The sequence below is a fragment of the Microcebus murinus genome, chromosome 13, assembly GCF_040939455.1.
Source record: "Microcebus murinus isolate Inina chromosome 13, M.murinus_Inina_mat1.0, whole genome shotgun sequence".
NCBI lineage: Eukaryota > Metazoa > Chordata > Mammalia > Primates > Cheirogaleidae > Microcebus > Microcebus murinus.
The window spans coordinates 81580112-81599892 of record NC_134116.1 but is presented as its reverse complement, the minus strand read 5'-3'; the positions used below and the strand labels follow the sequence as shown (position 1 = coordinate 81599892).

The 19781-nt window shown below is 40.9% G+C and overlaps 1 protein-coding gene across 5 annotated transcripts in view; it reads right to left on the bottom strand.

Annotated features, from left to right (window-relative positions):
* The window catches only part of CPAP (centrosome assembly and centriole elongation protein), a 46604-nt gene that overhangs the window by 6783 nt on the left and 20040 nt on the right, over nt 1-19781 (bottom strand). For all 5 annotated transcript variants that reach the window (XM_012778609.3, XM_012778608.3, XM_076009572.1 and 2 more), the window contains 3 exons: nt 18362-18494; nt 3996-4161; nt 257-496 (listed from right to left, as the gene is read on the bottom strand). In XM_012778609.3, the coding sequence (XP_012634063.2) occupies nt 257-496; nt 3996-4161; nt 18362-18494 (539 nt within the window). The remainder of the gene's footprint in view (nt 1-256; nt 497-3995; nt 4162-18361; nt 18495-19781) is intronic.

Sequence of the window (19781 nt, the reverse complement as noted above, 5' to 3'; positions counted from 1 at the left end):
ATTGAAAGTATACAGACAGCAATGCTTGAAAGAACTTTTAAATTGTGATAAAATATATATCACATAAAATTCACCAGCTTAACCAATTTTAACACAGTTCAGGGGTACCGAGTGCTTTCTCGATGCTGGGCAACCACCATCACTCCAGAACCTTCCCATCTTGCAAACCTGAAACTCAGTCCCCACCCCCCACTCCTGTCCGTGACAGTGACAGCTTGAGAGCCTGCCTGGAATGCCCTGCCCTGCCCAAACCTACCACGGACTCGCCTTTCTTCCTGGCCTCTCGAGGACCCGCCTTGGGGCTGCTCTCCAGGGCTCCCGCCTTCTTCCAGGCGTCCAGGCGGAACCTTTCCATCACCTTCATTTCCTCCCGGAGGTCTGTGTTCTCTCTCACTAACATTTCTATCTGGCTTCTAAGTCGGCCATGGGTACTGGACCATTTTGCTTCCTTTCTTTTCAAATCTTCCCGTAAATCTGCTATTTGCTGTTTTAAAGCCTCTCCAAAAAAAAAAAAAAGCATGAGTAGAATTAAAACAATGTAACAGAAGACAAGACGTCGTCAGTGACCCCACAGCCGGGCGTGGACACAGCACGGGGAAGGCGGCAGCAAACCTTCCACACGCTCTGGTCCCGCAGCTGGGCCTGGCCCCAGCTGGCAACACGAGCAGTCAGTCACAGAAGGCAGGAAACGGGGGAGCAGACCACACAGGGGCTGGCCATGACGCGCCAGGACGATGAAGGCCTAACCTCAGTCACTGAGAAGAACGAAGGGGATAAATGGGAGAGATCTGGTCAAGAGAAAAATTAACAGGAATTCTCGAGTGACGGACAGAAGAGTTGAGATAAAGGAAGAATAAGATGCCAAAGTCAAAACTACATGCCCTAAAACTGATTCTCTCTGAAATGTGTGAGAAGAAACAGGTTTTAAGAAAATGAGTTGTTTAGTCAAAGCTCTTGTAGGATAAAAAATAAAAGAGGAAACATAAAAAAGAAAATAGGTTGTTTTATTTTTCTTATTACTTTTTATTTTTTTTCTCAGCATATTGTGGCAGTACAAATGTTAAGGTTACGTATATTGCCCTTGCACCCCCCCCTCAAGTCAGAGCTTCAAGTGTGTCCACCCCCCAGTTGGTGCACAGCTCACTCATTATGTATGTATATACCCATCCCCTCCCCCCCAACCTGCCCAACACCCAATAAATGTTTTTCCTATATGTCCACTTAAGTGTTGATCCATTAATACCAATTTGCTGGTGAGTACATGTGGTGCTTGTTTTTCCACATGTACTTGCTTGTTTTCCCACCACAATACTTGTGGTGCAAGTATTCTTGGGATACTTAATAGAATGGGTTCCAGCTCTAGCCAGGAAAGTGGAGGCCCTGAGGTCCACCCCGAAAACCCATTCGGCGTGAGGGCCCAGGCAGCGGGAGCGGCCCTGAGCCCAGCCACCTCCCAGCGGCCACACAGCAGCCCAGGGGACCGAAGGAGGAACCTTCTCCTCAGGGTGCCACACCACAGACTGCGTGGACTTTGGGAGATCAAGGCTCACATATGAGTTTGTAACTTGAAAGCTTAAAACAAGGTCAAGAACTTCTCTGAATATCAGCTTCCCTATTTATAAAATTGTAGATTACAACCAATAAATGAGAAATTTCTGGCAAGCATTCTTATGCAGGAAAACCGACTTATTAATACTAAAATGGAAACATAAATGCTTAGGCAATTAAACTATGGCACATCATTATATTGCTATTCTATGTAATTATAAATAACAATGATGCTCTTTCTCTTAAGATATATGATTCCAGTACACTACCATTAATGTTAAAAATCCATGAATATATGTATACATTAAGAATTTCTCTGGGAAGATGTAAGAGACTAATAACACTGGTTGCCTCAACAGAGGTGAATCGGAATGGAAACAAATCAACTGTAAAAAGACACCCTGAGCAATCAGGAAAATCTGAATATGGACTAATTATTAGTAGATATTAAGAATTATTGTTAGCTGTGACACAGGTATGATAGTCACATCTTTTAGAAGATAACTTTCTCAGTTATGGAGATTATTTACAGGTGAAATGATCAGATATCTGGGATTTAATTTAAAATATTACAGATTAAAAAACAAAAAATGAGTGGAGAGATAAAATTAGAAAGACAAAATGATCACTGGTGAAATGTGAGAATTTATTACATTACTCTTGCTATTTTCATATACTTTTGGAATTTTCTATAATAAAAAAAATTTTTTTTAAAAAGAACTAAATTCAGTGACTAGGGCAAGGAGGAGAAATTTCACTATACATCTGTTTATACCTTTTGAATGAGAATATATTTATATTACCTTTTGAAATGAAAATTTTAATGTTGTCCAAGTCTAACATATCACATGTAATAAACTGAGCACTGACCGAAACATAATGGCACGCGTTTCTCCCCACAGAAATGAGTAAGTGGAATTAGAGACCCTGACTTGAGCACCACGCTGCACAGCGTAAGGTGCAGGCGTGCCGGGGGGATTGCTCCAGGACGGCTACGTGTGAGAAAGGAAGAAAGCAAAGGATGGAATTCAAAAATACTAATAATTAAAATATAGAAAGTGGAAGTTACATTTGCATTTTTATGCTAGAAGCAATGGATAGCTACTTTAAATTTTTCTTTTGATAAGCTGGCATTTTAACCTTGATGAAATCCAATGTATTCATTTTTTCCTTTCATAGTGAGTTGTGTCTTCTCTTAGAAATCTCTGCATATGCCAATGTCATGAATATATTCACCTATGTTTTTTCTAGAAGGTTCATAGTTTTATCAAGAAATGCATTAGTTCTTTTTTTTTTTTTTTTTTTGAGACAGAGTCTCACTTTGTTGTCCAGGCTAGAGTGAGTGCCGTGGCGTCAGCCTAGCTCACAGCAACCTCAAACTCCTGGGCTCGAGTGATCCTTCTGCCTCAGCCTCCCGAGTAGCTGGGACTACAGGCATGTGCCACTATGCCCGGCTAATTTTTTATATATATATATATCAGTTGGCCAATTAATTTCTTTCTGTTTATAGTAGAGACGGGGTCTCGCTCTTGCTCAGGCTGGTTTTGAACTCCTGACCTTGAGCAATCCGCCCGCCTCGGCCTCCCAAGAGCTAGGATTACAGGCGTGAGCCACAGCGCCCGGCCGCATTAGTTCTTTTTAACTGCTACATCCCTCTGATCATGTCCATTTCCAACTATGAAATCAACAGGACTGATAATCTGGCCTATCAGTTTATAAGTTTTAGAATTAAACACCTAATTAGTATATGGGTCTTAAATTATTATAAATGAATAGAATTAACAGTATTTTGTGTGCAGTGGATCAAAAAGAGTATAAAACCTTATACTGACGAATTTTTAACTCCTGGCTTTTTAATTCACCTATGTCATTATCATGGTCTTTTTTGAGAAGCCTTTATCAGTCAGAAAAAAACTGATATAGTTTACTCTTTAAAAGTAAGACAAGGCCAGGCACGGTGGCTCACACCTCCTACAATCTCAGCACCCTGAGAGGCCAAGGCAAGAGGACTGCTTGAGCCCAGAAGTTTGAGACCAGCCTAGGCAACATAGCGAAACCCATCTTTAAAAAAATTTTTTTAATTAGCCAGTATGGTGGTATGCACCTATAATCCTAGCTACTCAAGAGGCTGAGGCAGGAGGATCACCTAAGCCCTGGAGTTTGAGGCTGCAGTGAGCTATGATCAGGCCAAATTCCCTCCAACCTGGGCCACAGAGTGAGATGCTGTCTCTTAAAAAAAAAAAAAAAAATGAATGAATGAATGAATAAATGTATGCGAGACTACAAAAGATGTTCCTAATGCAGTGTCTCTCGGACAGCCTATTTGCGAAACGAATGAATAATAGGTTGATATCCAGTTTCTCTTTTACACATGAAATAACTCTGAGAGTCTTACAAGACTGTCCCCTTTACTAACTTACTGGGTATAATGTAAAGCACTGGCATACCTGTATTTCTTCACGTTCCTTTTTGTCTGGAAAGGTTCTTGCAGCTGTAGTATACTTTTCAAAAACTTTACGTTCCTTTTGTAGCTTCTTCATTTCCTCCTTTTTAAACTCTTCTATTCGAGCCAATTCTTTTGCTTTCTGTTGTTCAAAGTCTGCAATTTCTTTCCTAAAATGACCAAACCACGTTATCATCTAAGTCTGCGGTCCCCACCCCCGGAGCCGGGCTGGTCCCAGTCTGTGGCCTATTAAGAACTGGGCCGCATGGTAGGAGGTGAGCACAAGTGAGCGAGTGAGGCTTCATCTGTATTTGTAGGCGCTCTCCATCGCTCACATCACTGCCAGAGCTCTGCCTCCTGTCCCACCCACCCCCACGTCCGTCCGTGGACAAATTGTCTTCCATGAAACTGGTCCCTGGTGCCAAAAAAGTTGGGGACCATCAGTCTAAGCAGTCCATTTCAACACAGTAATCCACATATGGCACCCAAATGGAACCTGGTGACAGGCGAGGAGGAGCTGAATCCATCTTCAATCTATAGGCCTGAAATGCCAGCCAGTCCACTCACCAAAACATTCATCCAACCAGTGAGCACCTCTATGAATCAGGCACTCTATGAGGTAGTGGAGAAACCACAGTGAAGAAAACAAAAATCCTTACTCCCATGAAGCTTCTTACATCCAAATGGGAGAGACAGACAATAATAAATAAGATTTAAAAAGTCTATGGAGTATTAGAAGTGTTCAGGAGAAAAATAAAGCTCTGTAGGTGGTTAGGAAACACGAGGGTGGAAGGCTGACATTTGCTCATCTTGCTGAGGTAACACAGGAAGTGAACCGGAAGGAGAGAAGGAGCCACGAGGGTGTCTGCACGGGTCAGTGAGGGCAGAGGCAGCCCCGCGTGCTAAGACCCTGTGGCAGGAATGTGCCTGAGCCATCCAAAGAAGGGGGTAGGCCAGGCACGGTGGCTTACGCCTGTAATCCTAGCTCTCTGGGAGGCCGAGGCGGGCGGATCGCTCAAGGTCAGGATTTCGAAACCAGCCTGAGCAAGAGCGAGACCCCGTCTTTACTATAAATAGAAAGAAATTAATTGGCCAACTAATATATATAGAAAAAATTAGCCGGGCATGGTGGCGAATGCCTGTAGTCCCAGCTACTTGGGAGGCTGAGGCAGGAGGATTGCTTGAGCCAGGAGTTTGAGGTTGCTGTGAGCTCGGCTGACGCCACGGCACTCACTCTACCCTGGGCAACAAAGCGAGACTCTGTCTCAAAAAAAAAAAAAAAAAAAAAAGAAGGGGGTGGTGGCCAGTGTGGCTAAAACAGAGTGAGCACAGGAAGGAAAATAGGTGAAGATATCAAAAAAGGTCCGTCCGATTAGTTAGGGTCTGGCAGAGCCCTGCGGGGACGCTGGCATCTGCCTTAGGAGAAGGCCGGTCAAAGGGACTGTGTGCGGGCAGCTGGCTCTGGGAGTGAAGGGCACAGGGAGACGTGGGGCAGCAGAGAGACCAGCAAGTCATCTCAAGCACCAGGGAAACCGGCCGGCCACCTAGCCAAGAGTGGCAGCTCTGGGGAAGGTGCGAAAAGGTTAGGATAGATGTGTAGTGAGAAAGCAGAGATTCAAGGATGACTCCAAGATTTCTGGCCTGAGCAAATGCAAGAACAGACTCATCATGTGCTGAGACAGGGAAGGCTGGGAGAAGAGTAAGTACGGGAGGGAGTATTAGGAGCTAATTTTTTGGAAGTGATCTCCACCCAGAGAGACCGACTGGGCAGTAGGAGATGAGATGTGGGCTAGAGATCTGGCTTTAGGACACGAAGGCACCCTGATGTTATTTCAAGCCTCAAAGATGGGTGAGAGCTCCACAAGAGGGAGACCAGACAGAAAAGATTAAAGATATTCATATTTGACCAAATATTCAAAACGTCTACAACACACACACACAATCACATACTCAAAGGCACAAATTGGGGGAAGAATACTTGTAGCATGTTTGGCAAAGTTTAATATTCTTAATAAATCTACATAAAATTTCTACAGTCAGTAAAACAGAATTCCCACTAGAAAAATAAGCAAAGGTCATGAGGAAATTTACAAAATAAACATGATGACCACTTTAATATAAAAGCATGCTCAAATTTATCAATATTTAAAGAAATGCAAATTTTAGAAAGTAGAAATGGCATAATTATCAGGTCGGCAGGATTTGAAAGACTGCTGATGCTCGAGGGGATAAGAAGGAACCTCAGAAGAGGACGGTGTTCTTTTAGAAAAAGTAGCCTCACATGCATGACGATGTTCTCTGAAGAATAATTTATAGCAGTGAAAAACTGCAAACGAGCTAAATTTCTGTCAACAGACTGATCACAGCAGTGTTCATACCAACAGTCATCTCAAGGCTACAGAAGGTGAGAGTGTGCTAAGAGGCTAAGATGTCTATTATGCTGTTGAAATAAAAAGCACATTAAAGAACAGGACATATGAGAGAGCCCAGGGCTTGGAGCCACACCGCATAGGTTGGAATTGGAGCGCTCTATCACCTACTAAAGAGGAAAAACTTAAAAAGTTTCTTAACTTCACAGTGCCTCAGTTTCTTCATCTGAAAATGGGAAGGATAACACAATATCTAAATTCAAGCATTGCAAACTGCTTAGAACCGAGCCTGCCATAGTAAAAATGCTAAAAACAAAACAAAACACTAGATATTATTTTATGATTTAAATGTTCTTTAAAAGAAAAAAATAGACATTTCAAAATAATAAACTACAGACATTTAAAAAGTTACCTTGGGTGGAGAAGGGGTTTGGAATAAGTTCTGACATCTCACCTATCCCTACTATAATAAGCATATATTTAAACTATCAGTAGAAAAACAAAAATATTTCCATGAAAAAATAAAACTCTTGGGGGTGGAGCAAGATGGCGAGGAGAAACACTGCCAGACAGAGTGTCTCTGCAGAAAAGACAGATTCTAGGAGAAATTAGAAGAAAGAAGCTAGCAGACAAGCATGCATCAGACAAGGGTCGGAAGGAGAGGTACCTGAGACCACGGGAGGAGGCTGCGGAGGAGAACTGGAGGCAGAGACCTCCCAAGTAGCCTGGAGACCAGCAGCAAGGGAAGGTGGAGCGCTTAACTCTCCCCTCCCTTGCATCTCAGACTGCTGGTGGGCTCCCCAGAGGGTGGAGGGACCTGCCCGGACACCAGCCCAGAGACAGCCACCGCCAGTGAGCAGTAAGCCAGTAGTGGACGCAGCACCAGGCTCCCAACTCCCTTGGGGCACCTCCGTGTGCACAGACCCGAATCGCGTGGCAGGCGCCATACTGCTCCATTCTCTCCCCCCCCCGCCCCCCCCCAACCGTGGATGCCGAGAGAGATAATATAGCCACCAGCCGGAGGCATCACCAGGAAAGGGGACCTTCCCTTTTGGGGCCCTTCAACTGACTAAGGGGTACTCAGATGGTGAGCTCCCTACCCGCCACCCCTCCCAGGTGCTGCTGGCCCAGTGATTCCAGGAGAACAGGGCAGACCCTGAGGCTGAGAGACATCGACCCAGCTTGGGCTCCTGTGGGTGAATTGGGACAGGCACTCCTGTCCCTGGTGGGATCAGAGATTGAACTCTGGGACTCAGAGGTCAGACCTGCAAACCAGATCCCGTGCACCCAAGTCTCGCATTGCCCAGGGCACAGAAGGGATATTCGTGAACAGACTACTAAGGTGTGTGTGCCTTAAAGGGCAGATCAGCATGCTTGAGGGCAACCCTCCTCCCAAGGGGGAGCCGTGTGCCCAGCCTAGGCGACAACCCTGCGCAGGGAACCTCTCGGCTCACATCACAGCCAGGGCAGGCCCGGAGGTGTGAGGTCTGGCATGCTGGCAGAGGCCCAGGAGTAGCCGTGGAGTTGGGGAGGGTGGAAAGGAGTGAGGCCTTAACCAAACTGCAGGTCTCAGACAGCCTAACCCCCACAAGCAGACTCTCTGACTGAGCAGGGCCATTCCGGCCCCTCCCTGACAGTTTTTCCCAGAAGCAGAGACCAGAACATTGACCCCTGCTAATAGCATTTGAGGTGCCTGAAGGCAGGCTTACCCAACCCAGCTCCGCCCAGACTCACTCCCAGACCAGCCTTCACTGAGGTGGAGAAAAGGACACACCTGGAAGTTCCAGGGACCCACCCACCACCTGAGGCACCAGAGTGACTCTCCAGAGGAACAAGAACTGGATACAAGACCCAAAAACAACAGTGTGGCCTGTTTCTCTGAGCAAGCACCACCTACTGACAGGGAGGACATCCTGCACACCCTTTTCACGGCACCTACTGACTCATCATACAGGAAGTGGTTGAATTTCACCCACAAACACCACCTACTGGCTCAGAAACTAAACAAGGCGTGTCACTATCCAAGCAAAAACCTAAAGGCAAGAAGCAACAACTGATCCAGATGGGAAGAAATCAGCGAAGGAAATCTGGATATATGAAGAACCAAAAGGAAAGCACACCCCCCCCTCCCAAAGAGAAGCACCAGCCCCTTAGGCAAGAACAACTGGATAACCAACACAAAGAAAACGCAAAAAGATTCCAGGACCTGGAACAAAAATTCACTAAAGAAATTAAAACAATGAAGAATAGTCTAACTGAACTTCTGGAAATGAAGAATCAATTCAGGGAACTACAAAACACAGTGGAAAGCCTCAAGAACACGGTAGATCAAACAGAAGAAAGAATCTCAGAGATTGACGACAACACCTTCCAATTAAATAAATCAGTCACATAGATAGAGTAGAGAAATAAGAGAAAAGAACAAAGCCTACAAGAGATGTGGGATTATGTGAAGAAACCTAATGTGAGGGTCATAGGGTTGCCAGAAGGGAAAGAAGACAACACTCACAGGTTGGACAAGCTATTTGAAGATATAATAGAGGAAAATTTCCCAGGCCTTGCTAAAAATACAAGTTCAAGAAGCTCAAAGGACCCCTGGGAGATTCAATGCAAACAGGAAGACGTCACAACATGCAGTCATCATACTGACCAAAATATCAACTAAAGTTAGGCCCTTCTACGAGCTGTAAGACGAAAGAAGCAAGTAACATACAAAGGAAAGCCAATCCAAATGATGCCAGACTTCTCTACTGAAACTTGACAAGCAAGGAGAGACTGGGGCTCCATTCTCAAAGAATAAGACTGGGGCTTATTCTCTGAAACAGAATAATGCCCAGCCTAGAATCTTATTCCCTGCAAAGCTAAGTTTTGTATATGAAGGAGAAATCAGGACATTCTCAGATAAGCAAAGACTGAGGGAATTCAGCAAGACAAGACCAGCCCTTCAAGAAGTACTCAAAACAATGTTACCCACAGATCAGCACAATAAACGCTCACGAATGTAAATCTACCCAAAAGCTAAAGATCAAAGCCCAGAAACCACAATGGCTCAAGAGAAAAAACAAAGCAACAAAGTTCAACCCAATATAATGAATAGAAATCTCCCCCACCTATCAGTTGTCTCAATAAATGTGAATGGCTTGAACTCCCCACTCAAGAGACATAGGCTGGCCGAATGGATAAAAAAACAAAGTCAAGAATCTGCTGCCTTCAGGAAACACATCTAACCTGCAAGGACACAGTTAGACTAAAGGTAAAGTGGTGGAGAACAATATTTCAAGCAAACGGAAGCCAAAAGAAAGCTGGTGTGGCAGTGCTGATTACAGATAACTTAGCTTTTAAATCAACAAAAGTAATAAAAGACAAAAGAAGGTCACTATATAATGGTGAAGGGTACAGTTCAACAAGAAGACATAACAATTATAAATATATATGTACCCAACCTTAGTGCACCCAGATTCATAAAGCAAACTCTACTTGATCTAAACAAAGGGATAAACAACACCATAATAGTCAGAGACTTTAACACCCCACTGACAGCACAGGACAGATCCTCCAAACAGAAAATCAACAAAGAAATAATGGACTTAAACAGAACTCTAGAATAAATGGGCTCGACTGACATTTACAGGACATTCTACCCCAAAACCACTGAATATACATTCTTCTCATCAGTTCATGGGTCATTCTCTAAGATTGATCATATCCTAGGACACAAAGCATGTCTCAAACAATTTTAAAAAATAGAAATTATACCATATATCTTTTCAGACCACAATGGAATAAATGTAGAAATCAATCCCAACAGGAGTTCTCCTTTCTACACAAAGTCATGGAAACTAAACAACCTTCTGCTGAATGATCGATCACTTCATAAATGAGGAAAACAAGATGGAAATCAAAAGATTATTTGAACAAAATGACAAAGGAGATACAAGTTACCAAAACCTGTGGGACACAGCTAAAGCAGTCCTGAGAGGAAAGTTTATTTCCATAAATGCCTATATCCAAAAGTTGAAAAGATCACAAATAGACAACCTAATAAATCGTCTCAAAGAGCTGGAAAAAGAAGAACAGACCAACCCTGAACCCAGCAGAAGAAGTGAAATCATTAAGATCAAATCAGAACTAAATGAAATTGACAACAAGGAAACCATATGGAAGATTAATAAAACAAAAAGTTGGTTCTTTGAAAAAATAAACAAAATTGACACACCTTTGGCTAGACTAACGAAAAGCAGAAAAGAAAAATCTCTAATAAGCTCCATCGGGAACAGTAAAGGAGAAATCATAACTGACGCCCCTGAGATACAAGATATAATTTATGAATACTACAAAAACCTCTATGCACACAAACTGGAAAAGTGGAGGAAATGGACAATTTCTTAGAAACACACAGTCTCCCTAGGCTCAACCAGGAAGAAATTGAATCCCTGAACAGACCAATATCAAGTACTAAAATTGAAACACCAATAAAAATCCTTCCTAAAAAGAAAAGTCCCAGACCAGATGGTTTCGCACCCGTATTTTACCACACCTACAAGGAAGAACTGGTGCCTATCCTGCAGAAATTATTCCACAACATCAAGAAGGATGGAATCCTCCCCAACACATTTTATGAAGGGAACATAAACCTGATATCAAAACCAGGAAAGGATGCAACAAAAAAAGAAAACTATAGACCAATATCCCTTTATGAATAAAGATGCAAAAATTCTCAACAAAATCCTAGCCAGTCGAATCCAGGTGCTTGTCAAGAAAATAATCCATCACAAAGAAGTGGGCTTCATCCCAGGGATGCAGGGATGGTTCAACATATGCAAATCTATAAATGTAATTCACCATATAAACAGAAGTGAAAACAAAGACCATATGATCCTCTCAATAGACTCAGAAAAAGCATTTGACAAAATTCAACACCCTTTTATGATAAGAACGCTCAACAAAATAGGCATAGACAGGGCTTACCTAAAAATGATACAAGCCATATATGACAAATCCACAGCCAATATCATACTGAATGGGGAAAAACTGAAAACATTCCCACTTGGAACTGGAACAAGACAAGGTTGCCCACTATCTCCACTTCTATTCAGCACAGTGCTGGAAGTCCTTGCTACAGCAATCAGACAAGAGAGTGGAATTAAGGGCGTCCAAATGGGAGCAGAAGAGATCAAACTCTCACTCTATGCTAATGACATGATAATATACCTAGAAAACTCCAAGGATTCAACCAAGAGACTCCTTGAACTGATAAATGAATTTGGTAAAGTCTCAGGATACAAAATCAACACAGAGAAATCAGAGGCATTCATATACGCCAACAACAGTACAAGTGAGAACAAAATCAAAGACTCAATTCCCTTCAAAACAGCAACAAAGAAAATAAAGTACCTAGGAATATATTTAACTAAGGAGGTAAAAGACCTCTACAGGGAGAACTATGAAACACTGAAGAAAGAAATAGCAGAGGATATAAACATGTGGAAGAATATACCATGCTCATGGGTTGGCAGAATCAACATTGTTAAAATGTCTATACTACCCAAAGTGACCTACAGAGTCAATGCAATCCTTATTAAAATACCATCATCATTTTCCACAGATATACAAAAAATAGTTTTACGCTTTGTATGGAACCAGAGAAGACCCTGTATAGGAAAATCAATCCTAGGCAATAAAAACAAAATAGGCCGGGCGGTGGCTCATGCCTGTAATCCTAACACTGTGGGAGGCCAAGGCAGGCAGATCGCTCGAGGTCAGGAGTTCAAAACCAGCCTGAGCAAGAGCGAGACCCTGTCTCTACTATAAATAGAAAGAATTAATTGGCCAACTAATATATATAAAAAAAATTAGCCGGGCATGGTGGCACATGCCTGTAGTCCCAGCTACTTGGGAAACTGAGGTAGAAGGATTGCTTGAGCCCAGGAGTTTGAGGTTGCTGTGAACTAGGCTGATGCCACGGCACTCACGCTAGCCTGGGCAACAAAGCGAGACTCTGTCTCAAAAAATAAAATAAAAAAATAAAATAAAAAAATAAAATAAAATAAAATAAAATAAACAAAATAGGAGGTATCAATTTACCAGATTTTAAACTATACTACAAGGTTATAGTAATTAAAACAGCTTGGTATTGGCACAAGAACAGGGACACTGACCAGTGGAACAGAACAGAGATATAAAACAGATACCCAGAGATATAAAACAGAGATATAAAAGAGATATAAAACAGAATCCAGATATAAAACCATCCTCATATAGCCAACTAATCTTCGACAAAGCAGACAAAAATATACACGGGGAAAAGAATCCTTATTCAATAAATGGTGTTGGGAAAATTGGACACCCACATGGAGAAGACTGAAACAGGACCCACACCTTTTACGTCTCCCAAAAATCAACTCACGCTGGGTAACAGACTTGAACATTAGATGTGAAACTATTAGAATTCTAGAGGAAAATGTTGGAAATACTCTTCTAGACATTGGCCTAAGCAAAGAATTTATGAAGAAGACCCCAAAGGCAATCACGGCAACAACAAAAATAAATAAATGGGACCTGATCAAATTAAAAAGCTTCTGCACAGCCAAAGAAACTGTCAAGAGAGCAAACAGACAACCCACAGAATGGGAGAAAATTTTCACAAGCTACACCTCTGATAAAGGGCTAATAACTAGAATCTATTCAGAACTCAGGAAAATCAGCAAGAAAAAATCAAACAATCCTATCAAAAAATGGGCAAAGGATATGAACAGAAACTTCTCAAAAGACAGAATAATGGCCAACAAACATATAAAAAAATGCTCAACATCTCTAATCATCAGAGAAATGCAAATCAAAACCATCAAAACCACAATGAGATACCACTTAACTCCAGTGAGAATGGCCTTTATCAAAAAGTCCCCAAACAATAAATGTTGGTGTGGATGCGGAGAGATAGGAACACTCCTACACAGCTGGTGGGACTGCAAACTAGTTCAAACTCTATGGAAAGCAATATGGAGATACCTTAAAGTGATCCAAGTAGATCTGCCATTTGATCCAGCAATTCCACTACTGGGCATCTACCCAAAAGATCAAAAGTCACTTTACGAAAAAGACACCTGCACTCGAATGTTTATAGCAGCACAATTCACAATTGCAAAGTTGTGGAAACAACCCAAGTGCCCATTAATTCATGAGTGCATTAATAAAATGTGGTATATATATACCCTGGAGTACTATTCAGCTTTAAGGAACAATGGTGATACAGCACCTCTTGTATTTTCCTGGCTAGAGCTAGAACCCATTCTACCAAGTGAAATATCTCAAGAATGGAAAAACAAGTACCACATGTACTCACCAGCAAATTGGTATTAATGGATCAACACCTAAGTGGACATATAGGAAAAACATTTATTGGGTGTCAGGCAGGTGGGAGGGGGGAGGAGGGGATGGGTATATACAAATACAATGAGTGAGATGTGCAACATTTGGGGGATGGTCACTCTTGAAGCTCTGACTTGAGGGGGGAGGAGGAGCATGGGCAATATACGTAACCTTAACATTTGTACCCCCATAATATGCTAAAATTTAAAAATTAAATTAAATTAAAAAAACAGCAGAGATAAAAATAAAATAAAACTATTCAGAATTCGATTTCTAAGACAGCTCATAATATAGTACAATAACTGAATTTCCTTTTTATGTGGATTAATACTGATCCATAATCCCTTATCTGGAATTTCTGGGCCAGGTATGTTTTGGAATTCATAATTTTTCAGGTTTTAGAAAAGAAATATAAGAGCAATGTCAGGGAAGATGGTGGAATAGGAAGCTCCAGGAATCGGTCCCTCCACCAAAATAACTACTGGGCTGGCAGGATGTGTCAAACCATTTTCCAGGAGATGCCTGCTGAAAGAATTTAAAGAGACAAATCTTTTAAATTTTCTTTTCTTATTGGATCCAGGCATTTAAGGAACTCAATGTCATGCCACTGGCTGACCATGGAAATAACAGAATACACTTCAGTGACCACACATGACAAGGAATAATGCCTTGGCACTACTGATGGACAACTGACACCCTCAGAGAACAACAATGGCAATCCCTAGGGTAGGGTGAGAATCTGATTTCCTGAGTTGGCACACTACAATATTCAAAACGTTCTCTTTTCATCAAAAATTACAAAACACACAAAGAAACAGAAAAGTACAGCCCATTCACAGGTAAGAAAAGAAACTGATAGAAACCATTACTGCAGAAGCCGGACATAGGACTTACTACTCAAAGATTTAAAATTAATTGTCTTAGCACTAGGCAGATCATCAAGGCAGAAAATCAAAAAAGAAATACCAGGCTTAAACTGGACTCTACAACAAATGGACCTAACAGACATTTATAGAGCATTCTATCCAAAAACTGCAAAATATACATTCTTCTCAATAGCATATGTAACATTTTCCAAGATACCATATGTTATGCCACAAAACGAGTCTCAATAAATTATAAAAAGCTGAAATCATATCAAGTACCTTCCCAGACCGCGGTGGAATAAAATTAGAAATTAACTCCATGAGGAACTCTCAGAACTATACAAAGACATGGAAATTAGACAACCTGCTCCTGAATGATCTTTAGCTTAACAAAGAAATCAAGACAGACATTTAAAATATTTTTGAAATGAATGATAATATAAACACAACTTGCCAAAATTTCCAGGATACAGAAAAAGCAGTATGCTAAGGAAGTTGTTTTTGTTTTTTTGCATTTTTTTTTTTGAGACAGAGTCTCACTCTGTTGCCCTGGCTAGAGTGCCATGGTATCAGTCTACCTCATAGCAACCTATAACTCCTGGGCTCAAGCAATCTTTCTGCCTCAGCCTCCCGAGTAGCTGGGAATACAGGCATGCACCACCATGCCCAGCTAATTTTTTCTGTATATTTTTACTTGGCCAATTAATTTCTTTCTATTTTTAGTACAGATAGGGTCTCGCTCTTGCTCAGGCTGGTTTCGAACTCCTGACCTCGAGCAATCTGCCCGCCTAGGACTCCCAGAGTGCTAGGATTACAGGCATGAACCACCACACCTGGCCAAGGAGGAATTTTATAGCACTAAATGCCTATTTCAAAATAACCAGGAAGATCACAATTAACAACATAGTATTACATCTCAAGGAACTAGAAAAACAAGAACAAACCAAACCCAAATCTAGCAGAAGAAAAGAAATAACAAAGATTACAGTAGAACTAAATGAAATTGAAACCAAAAAATAATATAAAGGATCAATGAAATGAAAAGTTGGTTGAGAAGATAAACAAAATTGATAGACCACTAGCAAGACTCGTCAAAAGAAAGGAAAGAATTCCAATAAGCTCAATCAAAATGAAAAAGGAGACATTACACCTGATACCACAAAAGATCTGATATACAAAAGATCATCCGAGACTTCTACGAACATCTCTATGCCCACAAACTAGAAAATCTAAAGGAAATGAGTAAATTTCTAGAAATATACAATCTCCCAAGTCTTAATCAGAAAGAAACAGAAAGCATGAACAGATCAACAGTGAGTAGTGAGATGGAAACAGTAATAAAAAATCTCCCAACAATGGCCGGGCGCGGTGGCTCACGCCTGTAATCCTAGCACTCTGGGAGGCCGAGGCGGGTGGATTGCTCAAGGTCAGGAGTTCAAAACCAGCCTGAGCGAGACCCCGTCTCTACCATAAAAATAGAAAGAAATTAATTGGCCAACTAATATATATAATATAAAAATCAGCCGGGCATGGTGGCTCGTGCCTGTAGTCCCAGCTACTCGGGAGGCTGAGGCAGGAGGATCACTTGAGCCCAGGAGTTTGAGGTTGCTGTGAGCTAGGCTGACGCCATGGCACTCACTCTAGCCTAGGCAAGAAAGCGAGACTCTGTCTCAAAAAAAAAAAAAAAAAATCTCCCAACAAAAAAAAAGCCCAGGGCCTGTAATCCTAGCACTGTGGGAGGCCAAGGCGGGCGGATTGCTCCAGGTCAGGAGTTTGAAACCAGCCTGAGCAAGTGTGAGACCCCATCTCTACTATAAATAGAAAGAAATTAATTGGCCAACTAATATATATAGAAAAAATTAGCCGGGCATGGTGGCACATGCCTGTAGTCCCAGCTACTCGGGAGGCTGAGACAGTAGGATTGCTTGAGCCCAGGAGATTAAGGTTGCTGTGAGCTAGGCTGATGCCACAGCACTCACTCTAGTCTGGGCAACAAAGCAAGACTCTGTCTCAAAAAAAAAAAAAAAATAGAAAACCCTAAAGACCAAAACAAAAGACTCCTAGAATTGGTAAATTCAGTAGTCTCAGGTTACATAAGTGATGTACACAAACCAGTAGCATTTCTATATATTAATAAGTCAAGCCAAGAGTCAAATCAAGAACTCAATATCATTTACAATAGCTGCAAAGAAAATAAGATACCTAGAAATAGACTTAACCAAGGAGGCGAAAGATCTCTACAAGGAAAACTACAAAACACTGAGGAAAGAAATCATAGATAACCCAGACAAATGGAAAAACATTCCATGATCACAGATTGGAAGAATCAATACTGTTAAAATGTCCATACTGCCCAAAGTGATTTACAAACTCAATACAATTTCTGTCAAAATACCAATATCATTTTTCACAGACCTAGAAAAAAATAATCCTAAACTTCATATGGAACCAAAAAAAAAGAACCTGATAGCCAAAGCATAAAGAACAAATCTGGAGGCATCACATTACCTGACTTCAAATTATACTACAAGGCTATAGCAACCAAAACAGCATGGTACTAATATAAAGGTAGACACAGAGACCAATGGAACAGAATAGAGAACCCAGAAATAAAGCCATATAGCTACAACCAACTGATTTTTGACACAGCAGACAAAAACATACACTGGGGAAAGGATGCCCTATTCAATAAAAAGTAGAGGTTCACTAAATGCCAATGAATTGCATACTTTATTTATTATTATTATTTTTCTTAGCAAGGCACTCATGAAGTCAGGACTGAATTGTATACTTCAAAAAGGTTAATTTTAAGTTGTATGGAGTTCATCTCAAACACTAAAATAACAAAAGCAAAAAAAGAAAAACAGTGTGTATGCCATATTTTATATAATATCTCCAGAAACAGCTAGAATAAAATGCATTAGTATTTCTCCAACAGAACCTATGACTATTGACAATAAGTACAATTTAAAAAATAAGTATGTCTAATTCAGGTTTTGCTACCCAATAAATTTCAGGTCAGATCATGACCTGGGGTGGAAAACTACATATGTTATACTGCTGACTGCTATGGGTGGGGCTGTATCCTCTAAAACAATTACGCAGAAGTCCTAATCCCTGTTAATGTGACTTTATTGGAAACAGGGTCTTTGCAGATATAACTTTACAACAAAAGTTAAGATGAGGTTATACTGGAGTAGGGTGTCTTGTGAGAGAAGTAGGACACAGAGGCAGACACACACAGAGAGGAGAATGCCATGTGAAGACACAGACACAGAGAGAAGATGGCCGTGCGAGCAAAACACGAGAGACTAGAGTGCTGGAGCCGCAAGCCAAGAAACTGCAAGGATTGCCAGCCGCTGGAGAGACAGCAAGGCCCTGCTGATGCCTCGACTGTGGACCTCTAGCCTCCAGAACCAAGAGAAAATAAATTTCTATTGTTTGAGGCCACCCAGTTTGTGGTACTTTGTTACAGCAGCCCTAGGTAACTAATCCACTAGCCAAGGTATCAATTGAATTCATAGCTCCAAACTGCTTTTCAATTGTCAATTTATGATCTCATCACTAAGGAAATTCTCCTTTTAACACATCTTTGACTACACTGGGTCATTTTATTTAATAAAAAAAACTCATGTGATACAGGTTTCACCTCCTTTTCATTTATATTTGTTGGATTGATTAAAAATGTTTTAAATTTTTATATATAGTCTTAAAGATATCATTGAATCACTGTATATTGTTTTCCCAACTTAAAGACACAAACTTACCTAAGCTTTTCCAAGGCACTCTCTCGTTCAATACGAAGTTTAGCTAAAGATGTGTTCTCAGCTTTAAATTTTTCTATTTCTGTTTCCAATTCAATAACTTTCTCTCTCAAAACCTGGGATCGAGCACTGTCACCTATAAAATAAGCCATAAATACTGAACTTCACAAAATGCCTTACAAGCAGCAAAAACATTAGCTAGCTATTAACACTAGGAGCCAGGAATATGGCAAACACCAGTGCCACTAAAATGCATTAGAAGCAATGCTTCAGGGAGGGAAGGGCAATATATGTAACCTTAACATTTGTACCCCCATAATATGCTGAAATAAATAAATAAAAAAGAAGCAACGCTTCAAATAACAAAAAGGGAAAAAAATTAAATTAGCCTAACTTTCCAGAGGAAACCAGTCTAAATTTAACAAAGAATCAAATTATTCTACCTCAAGAGTACCAATTTAACAAAGAATAGATATGATACACAAAAAGAAATCATTCAAATCAATTTTTTAAAAGAATAATATATTAACATGCAAATAGCTTCAGAATATGAATAAATAATTCACAGGAGACCTAAAGAGCTAATCAACACTGAAATAAAAGTTTACCCTCCTCTCTACTACTAATCAAAGAAATACAAATTAAGAGTTTTTTCCCTTATCAAATTTGCTATTTAAAAAAGTAAAATAACTGATGCTTCTGTCCATCGAGTGAAGCAAACATTTTAGCAATTGGTTACTACCTTTTTGGAAAATAAATCTGACCTATATCACAAGGCTAAAAGGATGACACAAGTTATAACATACATCTCTCTCATATTAAAAATCCATAAGAAAACTGACTGGAAGGAAATATCCCAAAAAGGCATAGCAGTTACCCTTTGGGTAGGTTAGTTATAAATAAATATTTTTGCTTCTATACTTTTTAAGCTTCCAAACTTTCTGCAAAAAGTATTAGTTTTAAGAATTAGAAATTTCTGGCCAGGCACGGTGGCTCACGCCTGTAATCCTAGCACTCTGGGAGGCCGAGGTGGGTGGATTGCTTTAGGTCAGGAGCTCGAAACCAGCCTGAGCAAGAGCGAGACCCCGTCTCTACTATAAATAGAAAGAAATTAATTGACCAACTAATACATATAGAAAAAATTAGCCGGGCATGGTGTCGCATGCCTGTAGTCCCAGCTACTCGGGAGGCTGAGGCAGGAGGATTGCTTGAGCCCAGGAGTTTGAGGTTGCTGTGAGCGAGGCTGACGCCAGGGCACTCACTCTAGCCTGGGCAACAAAGCAAGACTGTCTCAAAAAAAAAAGAATTAGAAATTTTTAAAAATAGCTTAAGGTTTCAGTTATAATTTATATTTTAAAGCACTTATGCCCTGCTAGGCATTCAGAGTTTATAATACAACATAATATAAAGAGAGGAGTCTTTC